The 27,556-nt window shown below is 32.8% G+C and overlaps 1 protein-coding gene across 1 annotated transcript; it reads right to left on the bottom strand.

Moving 5' to 3' along the window:
- Positions 1 to 1,331: 1,331 nt before the first annotated feature.
- LOC143635776 (uncharacterized) lies at positions 1,332 to 9,322 on the bottom strand. The gene is made up of 8 exons (XM_077103524.1): positions 9,128 to 9,322; positions 8,430 to 8,577; positions 7,342 to 7,492; positions 5,920 to 6,045; positions 5,758 to 5,838; positions 4,486 to 4,678; positions 2,564 to 2,834; positions 1,332 to 1,589 (listed from the first exon to the last, which is right to left on the bottom strand). Exons 1-8 carry the CDS (start codon positions 9,320 to 9,322, stop codon positions 1,369 to 1,371), a joined length of 1,386 nt encoding a protein of 461 aa, XP_076959639.1. The 3' UTR covers positions 1,332 to 1,368.
- Positions 9,323 to 27,556: the final 18,234 nt, after the last annotated feature.

Raw genomic sequence — 27,556 nt, 5'->3', positions numbered from 1 at the left:
TAATGCTAAGAAGCTATCAAGTTTCACAATAGTATCGGAAGCATCGGCCATGTCATCATGGATAGCCGAAACAACGTTTCACCATAAACTTCCTTCTTCCACCTTGAATCTCCACCACCATCTAGATAACAAAGGCAAATTTGAGTCTTTAACGGGCACAACCCCAACCCCCTGTCTTGTTTTTTAGTTATTACTCGGTTGAGTCGGTTCCAAGCCACCCAACATATTTGCTTTTATCTTCATTTCCTCCCCATAAAAATCTTCTTCTTTTAGCCTCCAACTTCTCTAAATTGTCGCCGATATTTTAGCAACAGCAGAATAATAAATAGGAATGCATTCAAGAACCGATTTAAGTAACGTTATCCGAACTTTTCTTGTCAAGTGCTTTTTTTTTCTTTTTTTATGAATGTTTACAGGTTTTTGCAGACTTTTTACTTAATTTATCTGTTTTGTTTGAATTGGATGGTAGTCTTTTTTTTTTGTATCACATTTTTTTATATATTCTATATTTACCAATATCATTATTGTAAAACATTTTATTTATTTTTTTTGTATTGGTTAGATATTTTTAATTGCTATTGTTTTAGTTTTAATTTTATTGAAATTGGCGTTATTCGAAAAATCTATGTTTTTAATATGGTTCCGATATAGTATTATTGGTTCATAAACTTATTATCTTAATATATATATATATAACTTTTATATTTTAAATATTCACAAATCATATTTATATAATAAAAAAAAATTGGCTTAGGCTAGGATGTGAATGTTAATGAAAATTTGTATGATTGACGTTATTGAATTGAGCCTCTTCTCGACTCCATCGTGATAGCCAATAACTAAAAGAAATTTCAAAGCAACTCATATGGAAAAGAACATTCCAGACATGAAGACAAAGTATCCCGACAAATTCAATAGGAAGCTCATTTAGATCCTAAAACATCATCAGTTTACTACGCCCAACGTTTTATTCTTGGATTCTTCTTTTTCTTTTTTTCTCATACAAACCAGTAATTCTGTGGGAAAGGAAACTTAAATTATACTATAGCCGATAACTTTTAACCATATAAAATGATAACCAAACTATTTAAAGACCAAATCGTTTAAAGTTTTTCATCATCCCAAAAACCAATTTTTGGATTTGGTTGTCTTAGAACAATATCCAAACCATCCTGACTGAAAACAGGATTGACACATACGCTTCCGAAAACTTAACCAAACTATTCATATTTAATGCACATTAAAATCAAATAAAAACCAGAAAAAAATCATGAAATCTGCATACTCCACAACCTAAAACCAATCTTATATTCATACTTAGTTGAGAAGCTATTTAATTAGAGCAGTTAAATTAACCTCTTGCAATCTTCAGTTAGACCAAACATGAACCAAACCGCAATTATTACCCGTATAAATCTCGTTACGTTCTTCATCAAAGTAAAGTGCGGTGATCTCTTCAAGCGCGTCTGCAACCATTTGGTTCTTATTAGCTCCTTGCCTTTTAATATCATCACTGAGAACCGCATTGGCAGTGTTTATTTTAGCCACACATTTTCCTGTCCATATGTTGCTAATATTAATAGAGCCAGCTGAAACCACAAACAATATGTGTAAGAAGTCTAAAGGTGCCAATTTTGACTTGTTTATTGATCAAAGAGTTTACTTTGATTATGATATGCCTCTAATGGGTCATATGGGTAGGGGTGCGCATGAAACAGAAAAAAACTAAGCCTTAACTGAAATAACCGACCCCAAACAAAAACAACTAAATTTCGGGTCGGCTTTGGTTTTGCATATATCTAAAACCGAAAAAACCAAACCATTGCAAATTTATGGAGTTTCATGTCTAATTTTTAACTTTTTGAGTGTGAAATAATATCTAAGAATTTAATAAAAAAATTAACACAAATATTCTAGCTCAAATGTAAACTGATCAATTAATTATTAATTAACACACAAACTTTGGCCCACATTCATTATTTTGAACCATTTTTTTTTGGGCCAAAAATTTCAAGCTTAAATGGTAAGGCCCATAAAACCAAAACCGAAGCGAACCCAAACTGGAAAAACCAAATAGAGCTGAATTTATGGACTTTTCATGTTTAATTTTTTTCTTTGTGTGAAGCATTTTTAAAAAATTCAATAAATAGTTTAACCCAAATATTTTAGCTTAACAATAAGATTTAGGCCAAAATAACCAACTTTTATTTTCGGCCCAAGAATTTAAAGCCCGGCTGGAAACCAAGAAAACAAAAACTGAACAGTTTTCAAAACATTAACCAGTTTTTTTAAAAGGTACATAAGGACCAAAGGTGACACTTTTTAAAAAGTGCATGTTTAGGGACTAAACATTATGGATCACTATGTGTTGGACCCTAAATCATTGGGTTTGACCCACTTAAGAGTACTAACTCTACAATCGCAATTTTGTTCAACTTATCAATTAACAAAGCCAAGTGACAAATACATACTTGGGTGGCCTGTGTCGTTTCAATCCATGGGTGGGCCTCACCTACATTATCCCTAAAAGCAAATCATATTACAGTAGTGCATAAAAGCATACCTTTGCCACTAACTCGTTGATCATTTGAATCGCTTTTGCAGAAAGAAATTATAAGACCTTGATCACTTGTAATACAGATATTATTTGTATTGCAGTCGGAATGCCATAACTCATGATCCTCAAATGATGTCACAAGCTCTCCTCGAAAATTCCAAACAGAAACTGTTTGGTTTCTGAATGTTAGAAATAACTGATTTTCATATAGAAAAATAAACGCAGATGGAGTCATGAACTCGGTTTTACTGACTTCTTTCACCTCAGCATTTCGTACCTACAGCAGAGAAAGTAGTTAATGGAGTATTTACATACACTGAGAGAATCAGGCAGAATCAAGTAGATGTGTAAACAAGCCAGGCCAAGCCAGTTTGACTAGCCACGAGGTCGACTCGTTAGTAATGTTTTTCGCTCGGCTCGTTATTATTTATTAATTAATTTATATAGACTTTTAATAATTTTTATATATATTTATAACTAAAAACTACATATATGACATAATATATAATATTTAATGAGTTTTATCATATTATTACATAGAAACTATATAACTAATAGGCTTGTTTAAGCTCATGAGCAAGCTCGAGCTCGTTAGTGAAGCTCAGGCTGGGTCTCGTTTACTAAACAATCTTATTTTTAGACTCAGCTCGAGCCCGTTTGGAGCTCGGCCATTGTTACTTAATAATTAACTTATATGTATCTTTTTATTATTTTATTATTTTTGTATATCTATCTGTAACTAAAACTGTATAGGATTAATCTTGATTGTAAAGGGAGCTAACATGGCTAACCGGTAAGTATAAGGGTGAACGAAAAACAGGTTTTTATTTGTGGGTTAAGATAGATGTGATGTTTATCCATAGTTTAATACTTACGAGGAGTTAAGAGATAAGAGTTTAGGATTTATTTATTAGTAGATAGAGTGTTATTAGGAAGCAGAGTTGGAGTAGGAAACAAGATTAGTATAAATAGGGGTCTTATGTGAAAGTTTTATGTGTGGTTTTTGTTCACAATTAAATCGACTTGTAATTAGTCATACAAGTGTGTTATTTTGTGATTGCTCGATCCAGTTAATTCCAACAAATTGCATATCTATAACATAACATATATTATTTGCTTAATAGTTATCATAATTTTATACATAATTAATATTTATTGAATAAAATATATTAAATTAAAATATATAAATAACAGGCTCGCGAGCTAGCTTGAACTCAATAAGTGAAGCTTGGGCTCAGCTTACTTTTAGGCTCAACCTTGTTTAAGCTCAGCTTGATTCGAGCTTCTGACGAGCCAATTTCAAGTAGCACACATGAGCGCAATTCCATCTATATTCTTCTAAAGATTAAAATGTCATATATATATTTTTCCAAGATTCATTACATCATGTTTATCTTTTTCAAAACACCAAAAATATCATACTCGTCTAAAACAAAATCAGTTACACATAACAGCATGTTTCACTGAATAAACAAATTGATATAAGAAAATACTTTTAATTTATTTACCATGAAATGTGTAAACATGATACTCTTTAGTGCTTTGGAAGAGTAAATATGATATGATGACAAATACAAAGATGTGTGAACTTTTAAGCTTGTAAAAGGGTATATAACATTATAACATTATAACTCTAGAGGTGGCAACATGAGTGGGTTGGATAACAGGTTAAAGCGCGTTCGACTTGAAATATTGGTTAAAATAAGTTATGTTGGGTTGACCTGCAAACAATTTTTTCGTTCTTTAAAGCGTTAACATGATTACAAAAGCATTACAATTAAGGATAATCTATCCAGTCAACCCATTGACCCATTTGAGATTAAAAAAAATCAACCAACCCGTTCATAACTAAATGGATCAAAATTGCCACCTCTAGTTAAAGCTCTAAAAAGAATTATAACAGTAAAGAAATGAAATATGGAACATACATCAAGTATCTGAAGGTTCTCGTTTTCTTGCTTCACAAGAAGCTTTTCATTGAATTGCTCTATAAAATCCACCTTCTTATTGCGATGAAGTAAATGACTAAAATCCTTTAAAACCGTGCCATCTTCTATTGATAATATTTTCAAAGGAACATGGCTCAAAGCCCTAGAGAAAATCAATAACATGATCCCGGGACTGTTACAAAAGGAAAAAAAAAACATTAGCATGATAAGATAATATATTAAAAATCATCAGACAATTTCATTGAACAAAATTAGATGAAATCAGGATATTATGATTCTGCAATAACAAACTAAAAAATATACGTTTCTCCTTCAATTTAAGGTCACTGATCAACCACACTTTGTTACTGTAAACTACTTGTTAGTTGTTAATAAGTTTTTAGTAAAGAAAATTGACCATTTTAATCAAGTTATTCTGTTTGCCATTTGGCATGTACGTCTTTTTTGTTGTCATTTTACACCTTTCAGCAACAACTAATTTTCACAAAACACTTTTGGGCCTGTAAACGAACCAAGCGTTTTAGTGAACTGTTTGGTGGAAAGTTTGCTTATGTTCGTTTATTTAATAAAAAACAACACGATCAACATTTAGTTAAACAAACGAACATCAACACACGTCTCGTTCGTTCATGTATGTTTGTGAACTTCCGTTTATGTGTGTTTATTTGGTAAACAAACAGACATGAACAACAGTTTATTTAAGATCGCATATGTTTGTTCGTTAATGTTAATCTATGTTTGTTCGCTAACGTTAGTTCATTTATGTTCGTTCGTTTATATATTCATTAAATTGATTTAGGTCCATTACACCTTAGTCTAGTTTTATGAAACTAAAATATCACTCATTACAATTTTGTCTAGTTTTATTAATCAGAGGCTCAACAAACTGATGTTCATGTTGCTTTTAAAGGTATTCGCTCAAATATGCTGTTTATGTTTGTGACCCATTCACTTATACTGTTAACGAACGAACATAAACGAGCACGCTCGTTTTCTTAACGAACAACACGTCGGTTAATCATTTGTGATCAATCTTTTATTCGATTAAAGTTAAGTAAACGTGAACATGCACCGTTCATGTTTGTTCTCGTTTACAGCCTAAACACTTTCATAGGTCTGAGAGCTACACCTCACAGAGAGAGCTAATTTTACCATTACACCCTTCAATATGTTGACCTCCAGAAAGTCAAACAAGAATGCATCAAAGATGAAAGATCATAAAACAGAAAGTAAAAGTATATAGTAAATTACCTGATCTTGATTTCATCTACATCTTTGTCTGTTATAGAGTATAACAATGTATAATTCTTCAAGTCAAAGACCTTGTATATGCTTTAGTAAAGCAAACAAAAAGTCAACAAAAATTGTTATGCGGTCAATGAAAATATAATATTATAAAAAAAATGAAAATACCTGTCTTGTGCAGAGTATGTAAGCACCTTCCCATTAACATCATCGAACTCCACAAAACCAGGCCATTTTAAAGACTCTGATTCAAATAGAGGAAAACCAGCATCTGGTTGACCTCTTTGTATGTATCTAATATTACAAATGAAAGTAAACATCAATACAACATTATAAGTATTTTGGAAACGAATCGTATGGAGACGAACAAGCATGTTAGTTTTCGTTCGTCTAACTTCAACTGCACAACAATTGGACACACACAGTTAAATGAGCGGGGTTTTCTTGTCTATGTCCATTCGCATGTTCGTTTATGTTCACTAGTGATATAAACGGACGGTTCACAAATGTAAATGAACAAACCAACGAATATAACCAAATGTTAACGAATGCAGCATGTTAGTGTTCGTTCGTTTAACTATAACCAAAGCAAACGATCGGACACAAACAGTTAAGTTTTCTTGTCCATGTTTTTTCGTAAAAAAACGATAATTTCGTGTTTGTTTGTGTCAGTTTGCTACTTATATAAACAGACGGTTCAAAAACATAATTGAATAAATGAACAAGCATAAAAAAACATTAATGAACAGAGCATGTTAGAGTTCATTCGTTTAACTTTAACCGAACAAACGATCGGAAACGATCAGTTAAATGAACGCGGTTTTCTTGTTCGTGTTCGTTAAGAAAACGAACATGTTCATGTTCGTTCCATAATGATAAAATGGACGGTTCACGAACATAACTGAACAAATGAACATAAGCTAACAAACATGATTGAGCATTAACGAATGAACGTAAACTAACAAGCACAATTGAACATTAACGAATAAACGAATGAGTGAACTAACAAGCACAATTGACATATTCCTCTTTTAGCTATTTTATTTATTTGACCCGTTTGAGACAACACAAACATAACCTGAATCAACACAACCAAATAAATGGGTCAAAATGGTCAATAGTTTTTTTCCCTTTTCTTAGAACTTTTTATAAGATTAGTTAATGCCCTAACTATGATTACAAAAAGCAATATCATCTCAACAATGATCTAATTCTTTGAACAAAATGATTTAGAAGGTCATATACATTAAAGATTTAGTTATTTTCTTATTTAACAGGTTTGAGATAAAACAAAACCAAAATCGACCCATTCAAAAAAGTAAAAGGGTCAAAATTGCCAACACTAGTTACCCATCTCTTAAAACATATTAAAAAATTTTAATGTGTTAATGATTACTAAAAAAATTATCACAGTAGTTACCTTAATCTTTAAAGAAAATAGCTTTTGGTCAACTTTCGACCCGTTTGACTCGTTTCCCTTTTAGTGAATACTTTAACCCAGATTGACCCATTCATAAGTAAATAGGTCAAAATTGCCACTTGTAAACGACGGATGCAGAACATATAAAAGCAAATAATAGATAGACTCACTCTATTCTTGTTGATCTGCATTTGAGTGAACTGAAATTGTCTGAAGCATATACAGAAACTGTAATTAACGATTCGTTATTTTTATTGTAAAACAAGCTACGGATGACTTCATCTGGAAATATGTTCAACATACATATCCTCTTGTTTGTATCTGCATTAAGAGTGCCAGCCAAAAGAAACCGTTATATAAGAATGTTCTGGCTTTAAATACAGTGAAAGAATAACACCTAATACATTCTTCTAATAGTTCAAAATTTCATGTATATCCATCTAAACTTCATAATATCATATTCAACTTTTCATAAAACATACCATAATGTTTTATCATTCCATAGTAAGTAAACTAATATCAGTTACTTGTAACAAACTAACAATCTATTTCACTGAACAAATGAAAAGAAATATATCAGTATCACTTTTAACCATCTCACCTCATAATGTTCTCTTTGTTTATTGGGTGGCACATATCGTTATACAGCAACTGACTAGGCCTCTAAACAAACCGAACAAACATGAACAGGGCATGTTCATTCGTTTAACTTTAACACAAAAAACAACCGGGCACGAACAACTAATGAACGTAACTTTCTTGTTTGTGTTCATTAAGAAAACAAACATGTTCATGTTCGCTTATGTATGTTTGCTAACATTATAAACAAACGGTTCATGAATGTAAACGAGCGAACATAACTGAACATAGATGAACGATATAAATGGCATAATTGGGTGAATAATAATCAAAAGTAAACATAAAACGCCAATCTGTTGAGCCAAAAAACACTAATAAAACACAACTAAATTGTAGAGCGATAATATATTATCATAAAACTAGACTAATAGTAATGGACCTAACAGATTTAAATGAATATATACAATTACGAACTTAAACACATGCAAACAAACAAACATGATGAACATAGTGTGATATTTTTAGCATTTTGAAAAGGTAAAAATACGATACTATGATATTTAGAAGGATGCATGTGTGTGTATGTATATGTATATTAAAATTTGAACTTTTAGAAGGATATGTAAAGACTTTGACATGATAAAAAAAATAGCAGATAATAATATGTTAGCATTATTACCTCTACTAAAAGCTGCACAGACACCAGAACTTGCAAGAGCAAATACTATACCATGTGCTGCCACAATTTCAATGACTTTTGCCCTTTTAGTCAAGAATGGTAATACAAATGATGATTGTCCTTTGGGATCATGAGTATCATATTGCTCCTGTTTGAATTCAGAGTACAGTTATTCAGAAAAACATGGACATCTTATTTCTCATTCTCAAGCAGCAAATTAAAAAAAAAACATATGGATTCCGATCATGTTACTTACTGATGTTATAACAAGTTTGGTACTATCATGTGAAACATTTCACCGGAAATCAGTAATACAAATTGTTCCTCCAATTTAAATATTTAATATATTGAAATTGCATGTTGTTACTAATTTATAGAAATCAGTAATATAAACAATTCCTAACAGAGTATTATTGTCTTGGTCACTAATTTTAAAAGAATCAATGTTTGTTAAATTCTCGGTTAATATTTCGTTATAAGAGCAGAAATTAGGGCTTCTTCAAATGCATAGAACAGAAGTTGCAGATATGTATTGATTCAAATGCACTTCAAATTTATCATAACACAATATCAAAATCATAATTCTACAATAGCAATAATATATATATAATGATAACAAACAACAAAACCCTAAAATTGTGGTTATGCTTCTAAATTAAATGCAATTGAAACCCTAACATCTATTAGGAGTGAATTACCGTCAAGCGGATGTTCCGAAAGCGGTGAGCAGAATTAGTGAGGGAAAGAGAACGGTGTGGTTTGGAGGAAATCTCACGCCGGTATATCTTTCTGACGCTGCTGTTGACCGACAACAGGTTACGCTGCTTCTTGTTAGCAACCACTCTCCTCCGTCGGCTAATACCAGTGCCACTGCTGCTAGTAGAGCCGTCCATTCCGGCGAGTAGAAACCGCTACAGTTGGTTGGTGGATTGATTGATTACTAGTGGCTGTTGGAATTTGAGTGATACTATGAATCGGAGTGAGTAAGGGTTTTGATTTGATTTGAATCCAAAGGAAAGAGTGAATAATGCGACTCACCACATCATTAGCAGATATTACTCGTATTCGTATGATTGATTTACCTTATATCAATGTTATAAATAAACTAGTTGCTTTAAATAGCCATTTTGTGACTGGTGCGGAGGTATTGATTCGGTTTGTTATGATACCGGTCTTTCGCTATAGCAAACAACATCGACACCGTAAGTACCGGCGCTGAACATAACGATATCGAAAACTACCAAAGATGTATACTGTTACCGAAAATACTCAATGGTAAATTATCAGTAATTTTGCTATACCAATCCCGAAACCTTAAAAAGTGGGTACCGAAGATTATCAAGAAGTGCCAAAAGATTAAAATTTTTGTCACGAAATGGATCAGGGATTAGAAACAAGAGTTGTTTAGAAGTTGTTTTGCGTGTTGTCATGTTTTTATATATATTATATATGATGCAATATAAACAAAGAAAGCGTGTTTTCTTTGTTTTAAATTTTTTTTTACTTTATTGTAGTATGTCTGGAGAAAACTAAGCAAGGAGCAGCCCCTCATTCAAAACAAATAACAATGAGAGAACTAGCGAAGAAAATATAAAAGCAATACCCACCGAATACATTGGAGGAATCTGTGATCTTATTAAAGAAGCGATCTCCCAATCATTGATGTGTTAATAACCCAAGTAAAGAAGCTCATCACAAGCCACGAAGAGACTCAGTCATGGTCGAACCAAGTGTGTTCACACAAAGAAAGACTCAGAGGAAGAAGGTTACCACAGTTCAACCGCTGAAAACGAGCCGAGTAACAAGACAAAGAAGTTAAAGATTCATGGTGGATATGACTTTAAAGTTTACAACCCCAAAGAGTTTTATGGGGATAAAGGTGCGATAGTAACTCTCCGCTGGTTGGAAGAGAGAGAATTGTTATAATCAGCCAATGCACCGAAAAACATAAAATCCAATATACCTCCCAAGTGTTCAAAGGGGAGGCATTGGAATGGTGAAATACCCTAATAGAGAACAAGAGTAGATAGAAGTTATACAATCTTGAATGGAAAACACTTAAGGAGTTTATGTTAAAGAAATCATGTCTGATCCAAGAAATGGATCAAATCCAAACTAAACTTTGGAACCACAAAGTGGTTGGAACGAATCTTAAGGAATACAATACAAAATTCCTTGAGTATTGTCGTTTGGTTCCACATTATTTGGTTACCCCCGAATATAATAAGATCACTTGTTATATATATGGGTTACTAATGGAAATCCGTGATTTAGTTCGCGCACACATGCCATCAACGACTGAATCCGCCATGGAATTAGCCAGATATTTGATGGATGGCATGATCAGAAATAAAGATGAAAGAAATAAGTACGAAGGAAAGAAGGATGAGGAAAGAAAACAAAGAAGTTTGAAAAAAAGAAGAAAGAAATATTCACGTACACACAACCGATCTGTAAGTCATGTGGTCTGTAACAGTCGTTAGTTTTCAAACCCGACCCATTTCAAATTTTCGATTTTGTTTATAAACATATATATATATATATATATATATATATATATATATATATAGGGGAGGGTTATACTAAAAAGAAGTAGTTTCCTAGGAAGGCTTGGAATAAATCTTAACCATTGGATCATGTTAATCAATGGTTGAGATTTAAAATCACCAAAAACCGGCATAGTTTCCTAGAATTACTCTTTACTATTATAACCGTTATAGTCTCCTAGAATTGTTCTTTCATTATAATTTGTAATTGCCACATGTCAAAAATCTATTGGTTCTTATCATTATGGGAACTCCTTATACTTATTTGAACCATTTTCTATAAATATATATATATAGGGAAGGGTTAGAATGAAACCTACTTGAGTTGTGAAAACTCTAAAACTCCATTTTCAATCACATATTTTTAATTAAAGTTTAAATCTTGTGATCCACAATTAAAATGAATAAAAAATGTAAATATAAATATAACATTTCCTCTATCTTGAAAACATATATAAAAATTAGTATAAAATGTTAAAAAATAGCAAAACATTTTTTTTTAATTTTCGATGTTTTTATTAAATGTTACAACATATATTACGTGTGTAAAAAAAACCGATGTTACATAGGGTTTTCACAACTTAAGTGGGTTTTCATTCTATACTTATACTTATACATATATATATATATATATATGGAGATGATCAAAAGAAACTCACATTTAGAGAGAAAACTAAAAACTCCTAAAGAATTATTTTTAATTAAAAATAAAAAAATATTTTCAAAATTCTGTTTTAGCCATTATTCTTGTATTTTCTTATATTTCACTCGAAAATAAAAAAACCGCTGTAATGCACATACGTATTACTGTGCGATACCGTTGTATTACACATGTGTATTACTATGTATTTTTGAGTTTAATAGTGTTTTATTGCTTATATTCAATATTTGTGTATTGTATATGTGTAGTAGTGTTGTATTATATGGAAAAATAATAATAATAAAATAAAAGTCGATGTGGTGCACATGTGCATTAATGTTGTATTACACATACGTACTAATGTGTATTCGATGTGTGTATTAGTCTTATATTGCATATATACAATAGTGTGTATTAAATATGTGCAATAGTGTTGTATTCTATGCAATAGAAATACTTTGCATATATGCAATGCACACTATTACACCTGCGCACTATACCGACGAGGTTATCGACAAAGTTTTTTTTTTTTGAACCAATAACAACATATAAGAATAATGGAAAAAAAATAAACTTAAAAAAAATTAAAAAAAAGTTAAAAATAGTTTTTTATAAGTTTTTAGGAGTTTTGAAGTTTTCTCTTTAAGAGGAGTTTTCACTATAACTCACCCATATATATATATATATATATATATATATATATATATATATATATATATATATATATATATAGGATTAGGTTAATTTCAGAAGTGTTTTTATTGCGAGAAGATATTCTAACCAATCACATAATTTATTTTTTATATTTTGATTATTTATATGCAAGGGTATATTAGTGAAACATAAAGTAATTTATTTTGTAACTCATACTCATTAATGGTTTAATAATTAATGATAAGTTACTAGCAAATGGTAAGTTACAAACTATTATTATTATTTTTTATTTCATATAAAATTTGAACCATTGTAATCTATTTGATCTAAAATCATTTTATTCTATAAATGACTAATTAATGTTATTGTTATTGTTATTATTATTATTATTATTATTATTATTATTTTATAAGTGATGTAGATGTGGCTACGTAATGTGTTGTAAGCGCACTTTAAAATGTTGTGTTGTTATAATTAGTGTAGTGTAGTGTAGACATATCTAATGTAGTGTATGCACACTTTTAATGTTGTGTAGTCATAATTAATGTAGCGTTGATATATCTAATGTAGTGTAGACAAAACCTAATTTTGCGTAGATAAACTAATATCCTACACATCATAAAACATATCCTACACATTAAGCAACACATCTTACACGTCATACAGCATATCTCACACATAAACCTATTTACATCTTATTTATAGTTTATCAACAAACAAATCTACATCTTTTTTCATTTCAAAATTTTTATATAAATTATACATACACACTTCAAAATACCACCTACACAATACATAAATGAACCAACAGTCAACACACGATAAAAAAATTACACATACACAATTCAAAGTATCACCTACACAATAAATATATGAACCTACACATTACTTAAATGAACCTACACGTGATGAAAGATACATATACATAATTCAAAAAAATCACATATACAGTACATATATGAACCTACAATGTACATAAATGAGCCTACACACGATAAAAATTAGAACTACACTATTCAAAATACCACCTACATGGTACATATATGAACTTACATATCACAAAAATGAACCTACACGATAGAAATTACACTTACACAATTCAAAATACCACAAATACAATAAATGTATGAACCTACATAGTGCATAAATGAACCTACACACGAAAACAAATACACATACAAAATTTGAAATACCACATACACTAACAAAATAAATAATGTAACTTTTAACATAATCATTTTTAAATTAAGAATTTAATTAGTAAATTAATTAACTGTGAAACTAATTAATTCCTAAATACTATAACTTAAACATATTGTTGGTCAACGTTTTTTTATGAACATTGAAGAACGTGTTAGCTTTTATAAGCTAGAAAACGTATGGTGAAACCCACAAATTTATTTGGTAATAAAAACTTTTGGTAATATAGATTATATGATTTTTTTTATAGATTGTGATAACTTCTCTTCTTGCAAGCTTAAATTATTAGAATATTTTATTTGAGAGATGATGTAGTTAAAATTTAGGAATGTAATAATGAAATGTAAGTTACAAATGTGACTTCTACAAAGCAAAATACAAACATACCCATTTTGTTTGAAACTCCATTAATTTCCATTAAGATGTGTGTGTGTATATATATATAGGGTTATGTTAAAATGAAAACCCATTTGAGTTGTGAAAACCCACGAAAACCCTATGTAACATCGTTTTTTTTGTTACATGTAATATATGTTGTAACATTTAATACAAAACATCAAAGAAAAAATGTTTTGCTATTTTTTAACATTTTTTTACTAATTTTTATATATGTTTTTAGGAGAGAGAAAAAGTTATATTTATATTTATATTTTTTATTCATTTTAATTGTGGACCATAAGATTTATACATTAATTAAAAACATGTGGTTGAGAATGAGTTTATAAAGTTTTCACAACTCAAGTGGGTTTTCATTTTATACTTAGCCTATATATATATATATATAATGTTCTCAAGTTTCGTTTTATGTGACATTCGTTAATATTTTTGAATTTGCATTTGTATTCGTTAAACTGACTTGTTTTGTCATTTTAATGTGTTCTTGTTCGTCTTTAATCGTTAATATTATATTTCCGATGATTTATGATTATCGTTCGTTCATTTTCTATCCGTTTTAACCAATTAACGAAACTCCAAGGATTAAAGTTTATGTTTAATCAATTTCCAAACTATACGTGTTAATACGAAAAGTATCCAAACTTTATACTTTATATTCCAAGTTTTATCTTAATCTAAAGTACAAGGTTCAAATTGTAACTGTATTTTAAATTAATTCTTAAAATAACTTGAAAGTACAGGGACTAGTTTGTGTAAATTTGCATTCAAAGTATATTAAAATAATCTATAATACCTATCCCCCCCCCCCAGTACCCGGTTTTCCGGCCAGCTACTTTTCCGGCAACCGCCTTGTCGTCGGCAAACCCAAAAACACCCCCATAACTCGTTTAAAATTCAATCAATTCTTTGTAACGAATTTAGGACTTAATATCTAACCCGTAATCATCAATGATAACGAATAATCCCGTCTAATTAGGCGTAATTTCATTGCGTAATGGCCGAAAACCATCGGAAAGTTAAATAGCAATTTACATCAATTAAACGTCATAAGTTCTAATTAGCATTACAAATAGGACCTATTCAGCAATCTAAATTCGTTCACAACCTCTAAATACATTAAAATACTCTCTGTAACCTTTAATCAATTCGTTCAAGTTATTTTCTGGCGAGTTCTTGTTCTCCGTCAAAACTTAATCAATCCAGATAACTTCTATTTGGTTTTTGAACGTTTTTCATCGATTAATAAAACCCATAAACTTATTTCATCAAACATGGGATAGATTACTCGAATTGAATTGTTAGGGTTTATGTTATAAAAGATGAACTTGTTATAATGTTTATATTTTTTTTGTTCTTTCTTAAAGCCAACTTGTAAACTAGCTTAGATCATTAAGACTAGGGATGAGCTCGATACCGTACCGGTACCAAAAATCCCGATCTCGAAAATCGTAAATTTTTGGTACCGTGTATTTAAGGTAAAATTCGAAAAATATCGGTACCATACCGTACCATATCGTACTGGTACCGTACTAGTCCCGAAAACTCAAAACCTTGGTACCGACGGTACCAAATCGGTACCGATTTTGGTACCGGTACCAATCGGTACCATATAGATTTTTGCTCATCCCTAGTTAAGACTCATGGGTTTGATGTAACAGACCCGGGTTCGAAACTGGGTCAATGCAAATGTTTTTATTATTTTTTTTTACCATTTTCTTTATTATTAAAGTCAAATAAAATTTATTTTAAACTAAATAAAATTAATTATAAATTATAATTTATCATTTTTCATCTAAAACCTAACTTCCACATTCGTTAAATCGTTAAAAATTAGTTTGTATTTCCGTTACGTTAATTTTAATTCTTTAGCTTTATAGCTCGTTAAACTTTAATTCGTTTGCTTTAGTTCGTTAAACTTTAATCCGTTAGCTTTAATTCGTTAGCTTCATAATTCATTAACATAATTATTTTTCAAGATAAAATCACCATTTAAAATTTGTGCCTTGTAAATACCATAACTCTCATATTAGCGTTAGCTATATTATTAAAATAATATAAATCGTTAAAATTTCGTTAAGCTTAAAAATAATAAAATAATCTATTCCATAAAATGGTAAAAGTTATAATAAAATAATACATATTCCAACAAAATAATTAAACCTTATAATCCTGTTAGTTAGTATTTAAATTTTCGTATATATTTTATTTATAGTTCGTGAGGATCGTTCGATTCGGTTGTTTCGGCGCACTTTCGGATTTCATTTCCCATTTATCATCTATTTAAAATGTGAGTTCTCACACCCCTTTTTAACGCTTTTACATTTTTGGGGGTAACATATATATCCTATAAATTCAAAGCATTTACTATTTCGTTTACAAACTACAATTCGTTACATGGACTTGAGTGTTACTTTATTACGTACTTGCACGTGATAGCCTCAATAAGTATGATCATACGCCCCCTTGCACTCAGGACCATTTTGTTATGAGTGAAAAAGGGCCTCATTATCCGATACGTTGGTTGTTATCAACTGGAAAGGACCTTACTTGCGCGATTATCCAATTACATTGGTTGTTACCAACTAGAAATGACTCTATTTGCTCGATTTACACTTGTTCATGGAATTGTATGGTTTTTACGTATTTATATTAAACTGTTTGAACTCACCAACTATTCATTTAGTTTGCATTATTTTATATATATATGCTACAGGTACCATTATTAGAGGATGATGCGATGATGAAGACACTAGACTTAGGATACTTTAAATAAATGGACAAGTTGATTTGAATGTTTCTTTATATTAAATGTAATTTGTTTGCTTTGAACTTGTGTACTTGAAGTTTGAATAAATTAATGATAATATTGTCACTTATAGTGTCACATGTGTTTTGAACAATCTGTACGTCACACTCGGGCGTTTCCACTTAAGTCGGGATGTTACACAGTCGAAGACATTTTGGGAAGTGTTTACGATAAATTGACACTCCCTGATTCAACTCATGGACAACAACACACAGTTTTTGCAAGAAAGTCGGCCATTTTGAAGTTGCAGAAGAAAAACCATATCTGTTTTGATTTTGGTGAGAAAGGACACTCCGGCACTGATGTCCGAAAAAGAAACCAGCAACAACATGTGCTATCGGTAGTGGTGTCAGGACTGATTCCAAGAAGGAAATGCTCGCCTTTCATGCTCAACGCCCAGAAAGCCACGGATATACCGAACATGATCATTGGTACGTTTCCTATAAATAATGTTTATGCTAGGATCTTGTTTGACTTAGAGGCAAACCAGAGTCTTATAGATTATAAGTTTTGTAGCCTACTGGATGAACCCTTAGATAAATTAAACAACAACTACGAAGTAGAAACCGCTAACAGAAACTTGATCAGAATATCCAAAGCCTTAAACACCGATAAGATATCTTAACTGGACACGCCATAACTGCATGATTGTTACGAATGACATTGGTAGGTTTTGATATAGTCTTGGGTATGGATTGGTTATCTGCTAACCAAGCCCGTATCGTGTGTGAAGAAAGCTATTGATAACCAAACCTCAAATAATAAAATCATCCAGATAGCCGGAGACAAAGAAGCTGGAAAGATTGGAATCATTTCCAAAATAAAAGATAATCATTGCATAGGAAAGGGACGCCCTGCATTTATGGCCTATGAAACCAAGGAACTGGAACCAAAGGAAACGGAGAACGTCCCAATCGTTGAAGAATTCAAAGATGTGTTTCTAGATGAGCTACCTGGAATATCACCAGATAGAAAAGTAGAGTTTATAATAGATCTAATAATAGGAATAACACTGATCTGCTTATAGATTAGCACCCATCAAGATGAAGGAACTAAAGAAGCAATTAGACGAACTCTTAGAGAAAGGATACAGTAGGCCGAGTTCTTCACCTTGGGGAGCTCCAACTTTGTTTGTCAAGAAGAAAGACAGATTAATGAGAATGTGTATTGATTATTGTGAGTTAAACAAAGTCACTATAAACAACCGATACCCGTTTCCAAGGATCGATGATCTATTTGATCAACTACAAGAAGCAAGTTTCTTTTCCAAGATAGATCTTAGGTTATGATATCATCAACTAAAAGTTCAAGAAGAAGAGATACCAAAGACAACAAATGGAACAAGATATGGTCGTTATGAGTTTACAGTAATGCCGTTGGGACTTACAAATGCCCCAGCAACATTTATAGACATGATGAACCGGATTTATAAATCCTACCTTGACAAGTTTGTTATATATTAATTGATGACATTCTTATCTACTCAAAATAGTGTTTATAAGGATGGGTAGAAAATTAGTGTTTAGTTGATGTGGAAACTGCTTGAACGTGTTTGTTGGTGCTAGGAATGGAGATGGTCTTAGTATTCATAAGTGTGATGCTTGTGTTTCTTTTATACTGTTTGAAAATTAAAACGTGTAATTACAATCATTTATGTTGACAAATGCATTTTTCATAGTTTGAACTTTGAACACAGGGGTTTCGTTGTTAGATTATGTGGGCCCAAAATGAGAATAACCAATTGCAACCTAAAATGGCATACCATATGACAATATCCATTTGCAAATGACCAACATCAGTTTACAATGAGAAGCTCAAATGACCAAAACCAATTGACAGAGAATCAAATAACAATTATCAAAATGACATCTAAATTGACAATATCTATACCCAAATGCACTACAAAGACATCACAAATAGCAATAAGGGCTGACTTAACAGGGCAAAATGGCATTTATCCAAGGCGGAGATTGATTGTGTTACCTGTTTGTAAAGCTTTAGACTAAGCCTATAACTTCCAATAAATATGTATAAAATTCATAATAGACATATCACAAATACCAACAGCATAATCTTCCTATAATAACTGTGAAATAAAAACATGTCTCACAAAGTTAGTGTAGAATTTATTTGTGTTCATTCCATTTATACTTTTTTTCTGTCATTTGTACAACTTTCCATTATTTTACTTTTATTCTATCGTATTATTGGTAACTTTAATTTTATTCCTAAGGCATTATTAATTAACTTTTATTTATTCCCTTATAGCATTTATAAATATCTTAAATATATATAAACAAAACTTTTAAAAACTCTATGTTTGCCCCCTCGTCCCCTCTTAAGTTACCAGATTGCTTCATTTGTAAATGGAAGCCTCTTATGCGTTTGACCCGAATTTGTGGGCATGGGTCTCACTAAACCCGGATAGCCTTTAAACAGGTTATAACATCGAATTAAGTTAAAAATTAATCTCACCAAAGATTTGATACGCAAATCCTATAAAATTTGGTTTAGATATACTAAAAATTAATATTTGATTTTTTTAAAAGATGATACTATTTATAATTAAGAAACAATTTTATAGTAAAAAAATAAACGGGTTATGGATCTCACCAAACCCGGATTGCCCTTAAACGGATTATAATATTTTGTTTATTTGTAAAACTCTGTCATCATCAAACCCTAATTTAATTTCTCTATATGGATTCATTTACATTAGTGATTATTTTTCTTTTAAATTTAACTTGAAGAAAACATTTCACAAAATAGTATCCAAATTATAATAAATGAACATAAAGGAACAAATATAAAACATTAAGTAAATGATTTATTCAATGTTTCATCCAAAATAAACAAAAACGAACGTAACCAAACATAAATGAATCTGAATTACCATTATGAACAGTTTATGAACATAAACGAACATAATTTAACAAAGGTAAACGAGCATAAATAAACACATATGAACAAACATAAATGAATACAAACAGCACATAAACGAATATAAATAAGCACACTTAGATGAACACAAACGAACAAATATAAAAATTAAGTCAATGACTCATTCATTCAGTTTCAATCCATAAATGAACATAACCAAAAATAAATGAATCAAAATATGTCCAAGTATATTATAAGCATCCTTACAATAAATTAAATTAAAATAAAATAAAAAATATTCACAATATTAGACATGACAAATGTAAAACAACCCCTAATATGGGTATAAAAACTAGTACCACATTATTCTTAATTTACTTCAAAAGTTAATGAATTATGATTTTCACAACATTAGGTAGACACCGTGAGGATGGATTCCTTGTTGATATTATGAAAATTAATAATCGAATATACTGGCACAAACCCTAGAAATATGGGTGAGCATAGATTAGGTAAGACTCGCGAGACCCGAGCTGATCAGACATGGTTATTTAGAATAAGGTCGGTTTTCGGGTCTTTAGAATGCCATTAACTGGGTCGGGTATTGCGGGTAAGACCGGTTTGCTCGCCCCTAAAAAGAATAGATCGGGATGGATGGGAACACCGTCGTCCGTCCTCCATTTGTATTGACTTAAAGTGGTCATCTTAAAGTCACAATGAGCAGCTTAAGACGGTGCATATTGCCTCCTACGGGATGAACACGCATATCATTTTTATCGAAAAGTAAACTTTTATAAAACCACAACAAAACAAACAGCCATCTCCCAACCTGAGAGTACCACCACAGCCAACTATTTACATAAAATTAAAAGAACATGACTTCGACCACTCTAACGACCTATCTTTATACCTATGTTTAAACCATAAATAACCAAATTCTTTAGTGCTACCAAAAATATCATCAATCGTTATCTTTTTAGCTTCAAAATCTCCTCATTCCTCGCTTTCAAATACTCCAACACTCAATATAAGCAAGACCTTGGACCGTCAACTTTTCCTTCCCACCCAACCCCATCATATTCAGACCTTCAAGTAACTATCTAAACGAGGAATAAGCAAACCGCGGAACCTTGAACCAACCACACAATTCAAGTCCCAGATTGATAATCAAACACGGACCAAACAAATAACTATTGTTTATATTAATTAGAAAATATAACTCAAAAAACTGATTACAACTATCAAACCCTAACTTGGTTGCATCAACTTCACTTATTCTAATGTCTAACCATAACTCGGCTTATATAGACTAACCAAACTTGCTAGCCAAGACATTACCAAATATAATAAACCTTAATAATTCTTGGGTTGGGCTTTACATTTGGGCCAAATAACAATTGAGCCAACAATCACCCCCCCCCCCCCAATTGTTGTATCCGACTCAGCCAACTCACCCCCTAATTTCCTACTCGAAATTGGCGGATCTTCAACTTCACGCTTGTCATCATTCTTTTGATTCTCCCGAGGCTTTTCTTGATCTCTTGCAATGTTCTTTGGGCTCCACTTAGCTTGAAGTAACACTTGCTTCGTTTGATCGTTACTCTTCTTCCCTTGGGCTTGAATGACTTTCTTGACCACGCATTTAGCTTCTTGAACACTCTTCTTTGGACTTTGAATTTTGGAACTTGGATCTTTAATTGGAATCTGACTTGTAATCGGCTTGTCATCTTTCAATCCAACTCTTTGAAAATCCCGACCTGCAAAATTCTTCATTCCAATACTATTTCTTTTACCGAGACTTGCTATCTTGAGGCTAATCTTGTATAATCGGTCCTTGGTCCTTGTCACCTTCATCAAAAGCTTACCCGTCATGTGATTCGATGCTCTGTTGTCGAGATACCAAACATCTTTGTCACACCCCGACTTAGGGCCTGGGTGCGACGCCCGTTAATTGGTATCCGGTTTTGAAAATATATCAGAGTTGCGGGTTATTAGCGGAAGTCTTTAAAATATTCATTTATAAATTGTCGGGTCAGAATACCCGTTTTGTTATTTCAATACCTGTTATTTCAAAATATTATTCTTTACAATATTTAACTAAAATATCTAAGCCATCAGATCACCTCTAATGACTATGTCTCCAATCTTCTATCAGTTCCTGTCTGTCAGTTCTATTCTTTATAGTTCCCTGAAATGTGGGGGAAAAATACGTCAGCACACAGCCGGTGAATGACGCTGACTCAGTAATACCAGTGTGTAAACAATAACAATACCTTTGTGACAATACTCATTAGGCACCCAACTCAATTGGGTTACAATTACCCTAAGTACATGTACAATTAATCATATACACAATATCATTTCTCTGATCAGTCCCGTAGACTACCAGAGGCATGTTTGATGATATGCATGGTCTCGGGGAAATCCGAGTCACCATGTATGTATGAATCCAGACACATGTATACTCTTAATCTGAATATGCCCGTTTCTTATTATTGCAACACAAAGTTTTACGGATTCGTAAATCCTATGTAAACAGTTCAGACTCTAAAAGAGTTGTAAAAGTTTGGGGCGTATTCACTTGTTATGATTGTAATCAGTTTCTGATACTGATTCCTGTATGTTGATCAGTTTCGGTTACTAACCCCTGTCTGTAAATCAGTTTCCGTTACTGATTCCTGTTTCTGTTTTCAGCTTTCAGATTGATTGATTGGCTGTTATCTCGGACCAATAGTACGAGTATAACATCTGTATAAATATCTAGATCAACGATCTAGCTTCAGACCCCGTAGTCTGTTTTGTATAGTTGTAACCTTGATAATTTATTTGTACAAAACATGTGGACATTTAGTCCCTTTGTTTATTTATTAATTATATATCAGGTTTCTTCTTCAGGAAGAAACATTTATACTAGGTTTCTTCTTCAAGAAGAAACATTACTTTGTCTATAACCTGTGAATGAATAGTATCTTTCTTAATTAGTAAGAAATACTATTTAACTATAACCTTTGCATGTAAATGGTTACGTTTCTTAATCGTGAAAAAACAATATTTTAACTCTAACCCTTGCTTATGAAAAGTTATATTATGCTTATCAGTAATCAAGGTTCTGGCTATATCCCCGACTATGGTCTAAGCTATTATTTTATAATAATAAAATAATAACTTAATCAGAACCCCTACCTCGTACGGGTGTTTGGAGTTAAATGCCTATGACTGATCGAGCAGCACCTCTACTTTGTATCGCGTACTAAAGCTTAGACTGTTAGAGCTTCGGAGCTTGGCACGTTCCACAAGACTGACACGCTAACCGAGGCTAGTGTGTATGAAATGTGTGTGAATTTTGGTGTGAAATAAAATGCCGTGAGCCTTCCCTTTTATAGGCGAGTTTGGGATCCATCGAGTAGCGCGATGGTCCATTGTCTTAAGCCATCGCGTAGCGCGATGCCAGAGAAACGATGTGTGGCTGCTGACTCAACTCTAGCGTCTGCGACGTGTCCCCTGGTCGCGACACGTGTTGTTGCGTCATCACAGGCCGTCGCGTAGCACGATGGTCTTGAGGCTGGGCTCATCGCGTAGCGCGATGGTTTCCAAAATTCAGATTTTTATTTTTAGTCCCTCGTCTCTGATAACTTGCCACTTCTTGATCATACTTCCATCTTCCAAAAATACTAAAGCGGCCCTTATGCGGCGATGCGAAGTGCCAAGTGCGCCATCAAAACGCCACATTCCGCCCATTGCCCGAGTCCGAGTCCGTGCGCGTCGGGTGCTTCGCACCCTCCGCTAGGACTATGGAGAGTGGTTAGCCACATTAAAACATTTTTATGGAAACTTGCTTTCTTATAAGGAGCTTCCATTTCTTTGTTTGTTTCTATGTGGGATGAAAGTATCTTTTCCTTATTTATACCCATGTGAAATGCTTACCTTTTCTTCCATCTTTCCATGTGGGATGGATTTTCTTATTTTCTTAAGATAAGATGCCTTTATTTTCTTATCTTATTTTTCCTTATTACCTTAACATAAGAATGCTTTGTTTTTCTTTATCTCATTCTTCCCTTTACTTATCTTTGAAATTATTTTTAATCCTTCAACTTTCAAAGTTGGAAATTTTTAACCCAAAAGAAATATGGGTTTTTCCTAGATGTTACAATCTTTCTCCATCGGCTCGGTTTCGAAACGCTTTGGAATCATACCGTCTTCATTCAGTAAAACTGTCTTTTGATTACCTTTAATCATAAATAAAGTTAGATCAAAATCATCAACTTTGTTCAAATTAGATTCTTTCTTTTTCTTCATACGTTCCGGGCACATAGCCGCAAAGTGACCAAACTCATCACAACGGTAACACTGAACCTGTGATCTATCCTTTCTACCCCTTTGACGATCATTGGTTCTTCTTTGTCCCTTATGACTTGACCCACGATCTTGACCACCTAGGTTTTCTCAACCATCTTGGTCCTCATCCTCTCGGTTTTGACCTCTGGTTTCACGGCCTCTTCCACGCCCCTGTGAACTTGGCCAACCCTTACCTCGGCTACCAGACTGATCATACGACTTGCCTTTGTAACTACTTTCCGATCGATTGAAAAGTAACTGGCCCTGTGAATTTGAAGCGCGCTCTCTCCCTCGTAGACGTTCCTCAAACGCCTTAAGTCTTCCAATAGCATCTTCAAACATCAAACTATCGAGATCAACACTTTGCTCGATTGAGGCTACGAGTTGGAAGTACTTATCTGGAACCGCATCCAGTAACTTCTTCACCAAGACATCTTGCTTGAACACATGACCTTGACTCGTTGCCTTTGAAACCATACTTGTTATTTTTCCTGCAAATCGTCAACAGTCTCGTTTTCCGCCATCTTGAGTTTCTCAAATTCACTTTTCAAAGTTAGCAGTCGAGCCTTTTGAACTCGCTCAGCCCCAACATACCGTGCTTCAAAGCCGTCCATATATCTCAAGCATTCTTGTATTGAGAAATCTGAAGAAGAATATCACAATCCACCACTTGAAACAAAAACGATCTTGCTGTTTTATTCTTCTTCGCATCAATAACCGTACCCTTTTCTGGTTGAACAACATCCCATAGGTCTTGATCATCCAATATCGCTTCCACCACAATCACCCATGTGATGTAGTTAGTTCCATTTAACTTTGGAACTTGCAGTGATATCCCCCCACTCGCTTTGGGTTGGATTACCGGTCTTTCTTCGTCACCAGACATTGACGTCGAACCCTTTTGCTCCACTTCGTTGGAACAAATACAAACCAATCAGTTCCAAACAACTTTTCAGAAACGAATCCACTTGCTCACCAAATAAATTAAACCTTGGTTAAAACCTAACTCGTTTAACCCAATAGAATACGATTGAGCCGTTTGTCCAATCCAAAAACAATGATCAAACCGTCTTGTTTAACCAATAAAAATAACTCAAGTTGTTAAAACCAAAAAGGAAGAAATATCAAACCAACTTGTTTTCTTTAAATTCCTCGTCTTTGACTTTAATTAACAAAAAGAAGCAATAAAAAATTGCCCCTGACAATTGTTGCCTTAAAAAGACAAAAACCCCTTACCCACAAACTAAACCTTGATCGCAGGAAAATCTTGACTGGCTTTGGATTAATCACAACTATCTTAATCCGCACAAATACCTCTCGTAAAACCCGATTCCTACTAGCCAAAACCAATCCGAGTAGAACCCGCTGGTTCCGTTTTCCGTAGCCGCCGTACGAACCTGGGTAAACTACCCAAACAGCCACTGACGAAATTTACGAAGCAACCTGTCACCGCTGGTAGCTGGTCCCACTCACCAGCAACCGATTGTAAACTCTCTGCCGATCTCGGTTAACTCGATTATCGATTTCTTGAAATTGGCTATGATATCAATTCAAGTCCTAGATCGATAATCAAACACGAACTAAGCAAATAACTCTAGTTTATATTAATCAGAAAATATGACTCAAAAAATTGATTACAACTCTCAAACCCTAACTTGGTTTGACTCTTGATGAACCCTAACTTGGTTGCATCAACTTCACTTATTCTAATGTCTAACCATAACTCGGCTTATATAGACTAACCAAACTTGCTAGCCAAGACATTACCAAATATAATAAACCTTAATAATTCTTGGGCCGGGCTTTACACTTGGGCCAAACAACAATTGAGCCAACAACAATCCCATTCCAACACAGTATAACCACCAGACATTTGGTAACAATGTGATCCACTGTTTCAAGGGCTACCTCACAGAGAACACACTTATTCCTTTGAACTTGAATGTTTCGCCCTTTTAAAGCCTCTATAGTTGGAATTTTATCCAACTTGGGCGACCACACATGAATATTTCACTTAGCTGGAACCCATTTACATCATTTAAAATTTGAATTATTGTTAACATTACGAATGGGACACAATAGACGCTTAACCGATTTGACTGGGAATCACCCGTCGGTTCCCTCGCCCAAATCCACCCATCAAAGTTTCCACTACATTTCGCTGCCAAAATGCGTTTAAAACTACTTTTTTTCATTCATCTCTCTCAACCTCCGTCCTCGGAACTAGAGACGATTCCCAACTTGAACTAGTTAGGAAAATCACACTGGAAACAAGAATCTCCAACCCAAATGTCCGACCAAAACTTGATATCTTTACCATTTCCACTCTAATTTTTTCATCCTAACCCCACCAAACACCAACATTTCCACAACCTTTGCTCTATTTCTCCATGATCATGTAACTATTTTATTAATCGGAACCGTTTCCCAGCCCGTTTTTTTAAGGTGAATGGCTTCAATAGCCATTTTGCACAACCCCTCCTTCATTCTAAACCTCCAAACCCATTTCGCTAGCTAAAAGAGCACCATTAACATCCTTGTGCCCCGGCAAGCCAAGCCCCCTGCTCTCTTTGAGTAGCGTCCCTTCTCCCACGCTACCCAATGAACCTTATTGACATCGTTGGAACCACGTCAAAGAAAAATTCTCATTATCCCTTTAAAATTGTCCCAAACTTTAATCTGAGCCTTAAATAGTGAAAAATAATAAGTCGGAAGACTTCCAAAAACCAACCTGATTAAAGTCACCCTAAATAATCAACTTACAAGCAGTGGCGGATCCAAGATTTTATATGAGTGAGGGTAAAAATAGGCATGGTCAAAAGAAGCCGGGTCATATTACAATGAGTTGTTGACTCAATATAATCCAAACTAGTTTGCTTAACGATATAATAAAACTTTAATACTTATTTGCTTAATAATATTATGAATTTATTGAGATTCTTTATTCTTTTGGTCAAATCAAACAAATGTTTATAACGCGTATAATAAAATTTCAAAGTTTACCCAAAACAAAAATTGATAGAATATTTAACTAGATAAGTAAATGAAAGGTGGTTGTAAATCGAAAATAAAAAAGCAATTATTAATCTATTCAATTTAATTAGATTTGATTAATAATTAATATAAATTGCTTAACTTTAGCTCTCTAAGGTTGTTAAAAATCAAAGGAAATTAGAAGTAATAGGTATGATTTATAACTTTGCTAAACTAAAACGGATGAATAATAAATTTGTATTTAATTTACCCTGTTGATAACCCACCCCCCCCCCCCCCCCCCCCTAACTGGTGATGAATCCGCCACTGCCGCCACTGCTTACAAGCTCATGATTTTATTAAAAAAATAGTAATAATAAAATCAAGCGTATTGCTAAGAATTAGTATTAACATTTTTATAACAAAATTCATCTAGAATTATAACGTGCAAAGGAAGGAAATTATCGTAAATCAATGCGTGCATGCATACAAGATCTCACCAGCAATCTCGCTTAATCAATTATCGATCCACAATTTCCACCATTGATTTCCATTTCAAACCAAACCACATAAATTCAAACCCAATTCAATTCAATTCAATCCTCTTATTACCACCCCCAATTCCTTCAACTCAAAACAACCGATTCCAATTCCGGAGGGCAGAGCATACATATATATATATATATATATGTTAGAA

The sequence above is a fragment of the Bidens hawaiensis genome, unplaced genomic scaffold (assembly GCF_021521415.1).
Source record: "Bidens hawaiensis isolate Kalapana, Puna unplaced genomic scaffold, B.hawaiensis_p1.1 tig00007678_1, whole genome shotgun sequence".
Lineage (NCBI taxonomy): Eukaryota > Viridiplantae > Streptophyta > Magnoliopsida > Asterales > Asteraceae > Bidens > Bidens hawaiensis.
This window is presented reverse-complemented; position numbering and strand designations above follow the sequence as displayed.

What these genes read in the sequence shown, in the direction of transcription:
- LOC143635776 (XM_077103524.1), bottom strand. Translation starts at nt 9,322, where the DNA reads ATGGACGGCTCTACTAGCAGCAGTGGCACTGGTATTAGCCGACGGAGG. An exon ending in TTCGGAACATCCGCTTGACG is followed by an intron (nt 8,578 to 9,127) that starts GTAATTCACTCC and finishes GAATTCAAACAG; the next exon opens with GAGCAATATGATACTCATGA. An exon ending in TCAACGAGTTAGTGGCAAAG is followed by an intron (nt 1,590 to 2,563) that starts GTATGCTTTTAT and finishes TTGTGGTTTCAG; the next exon opens with CTGGCTCTATTAATATTAGC.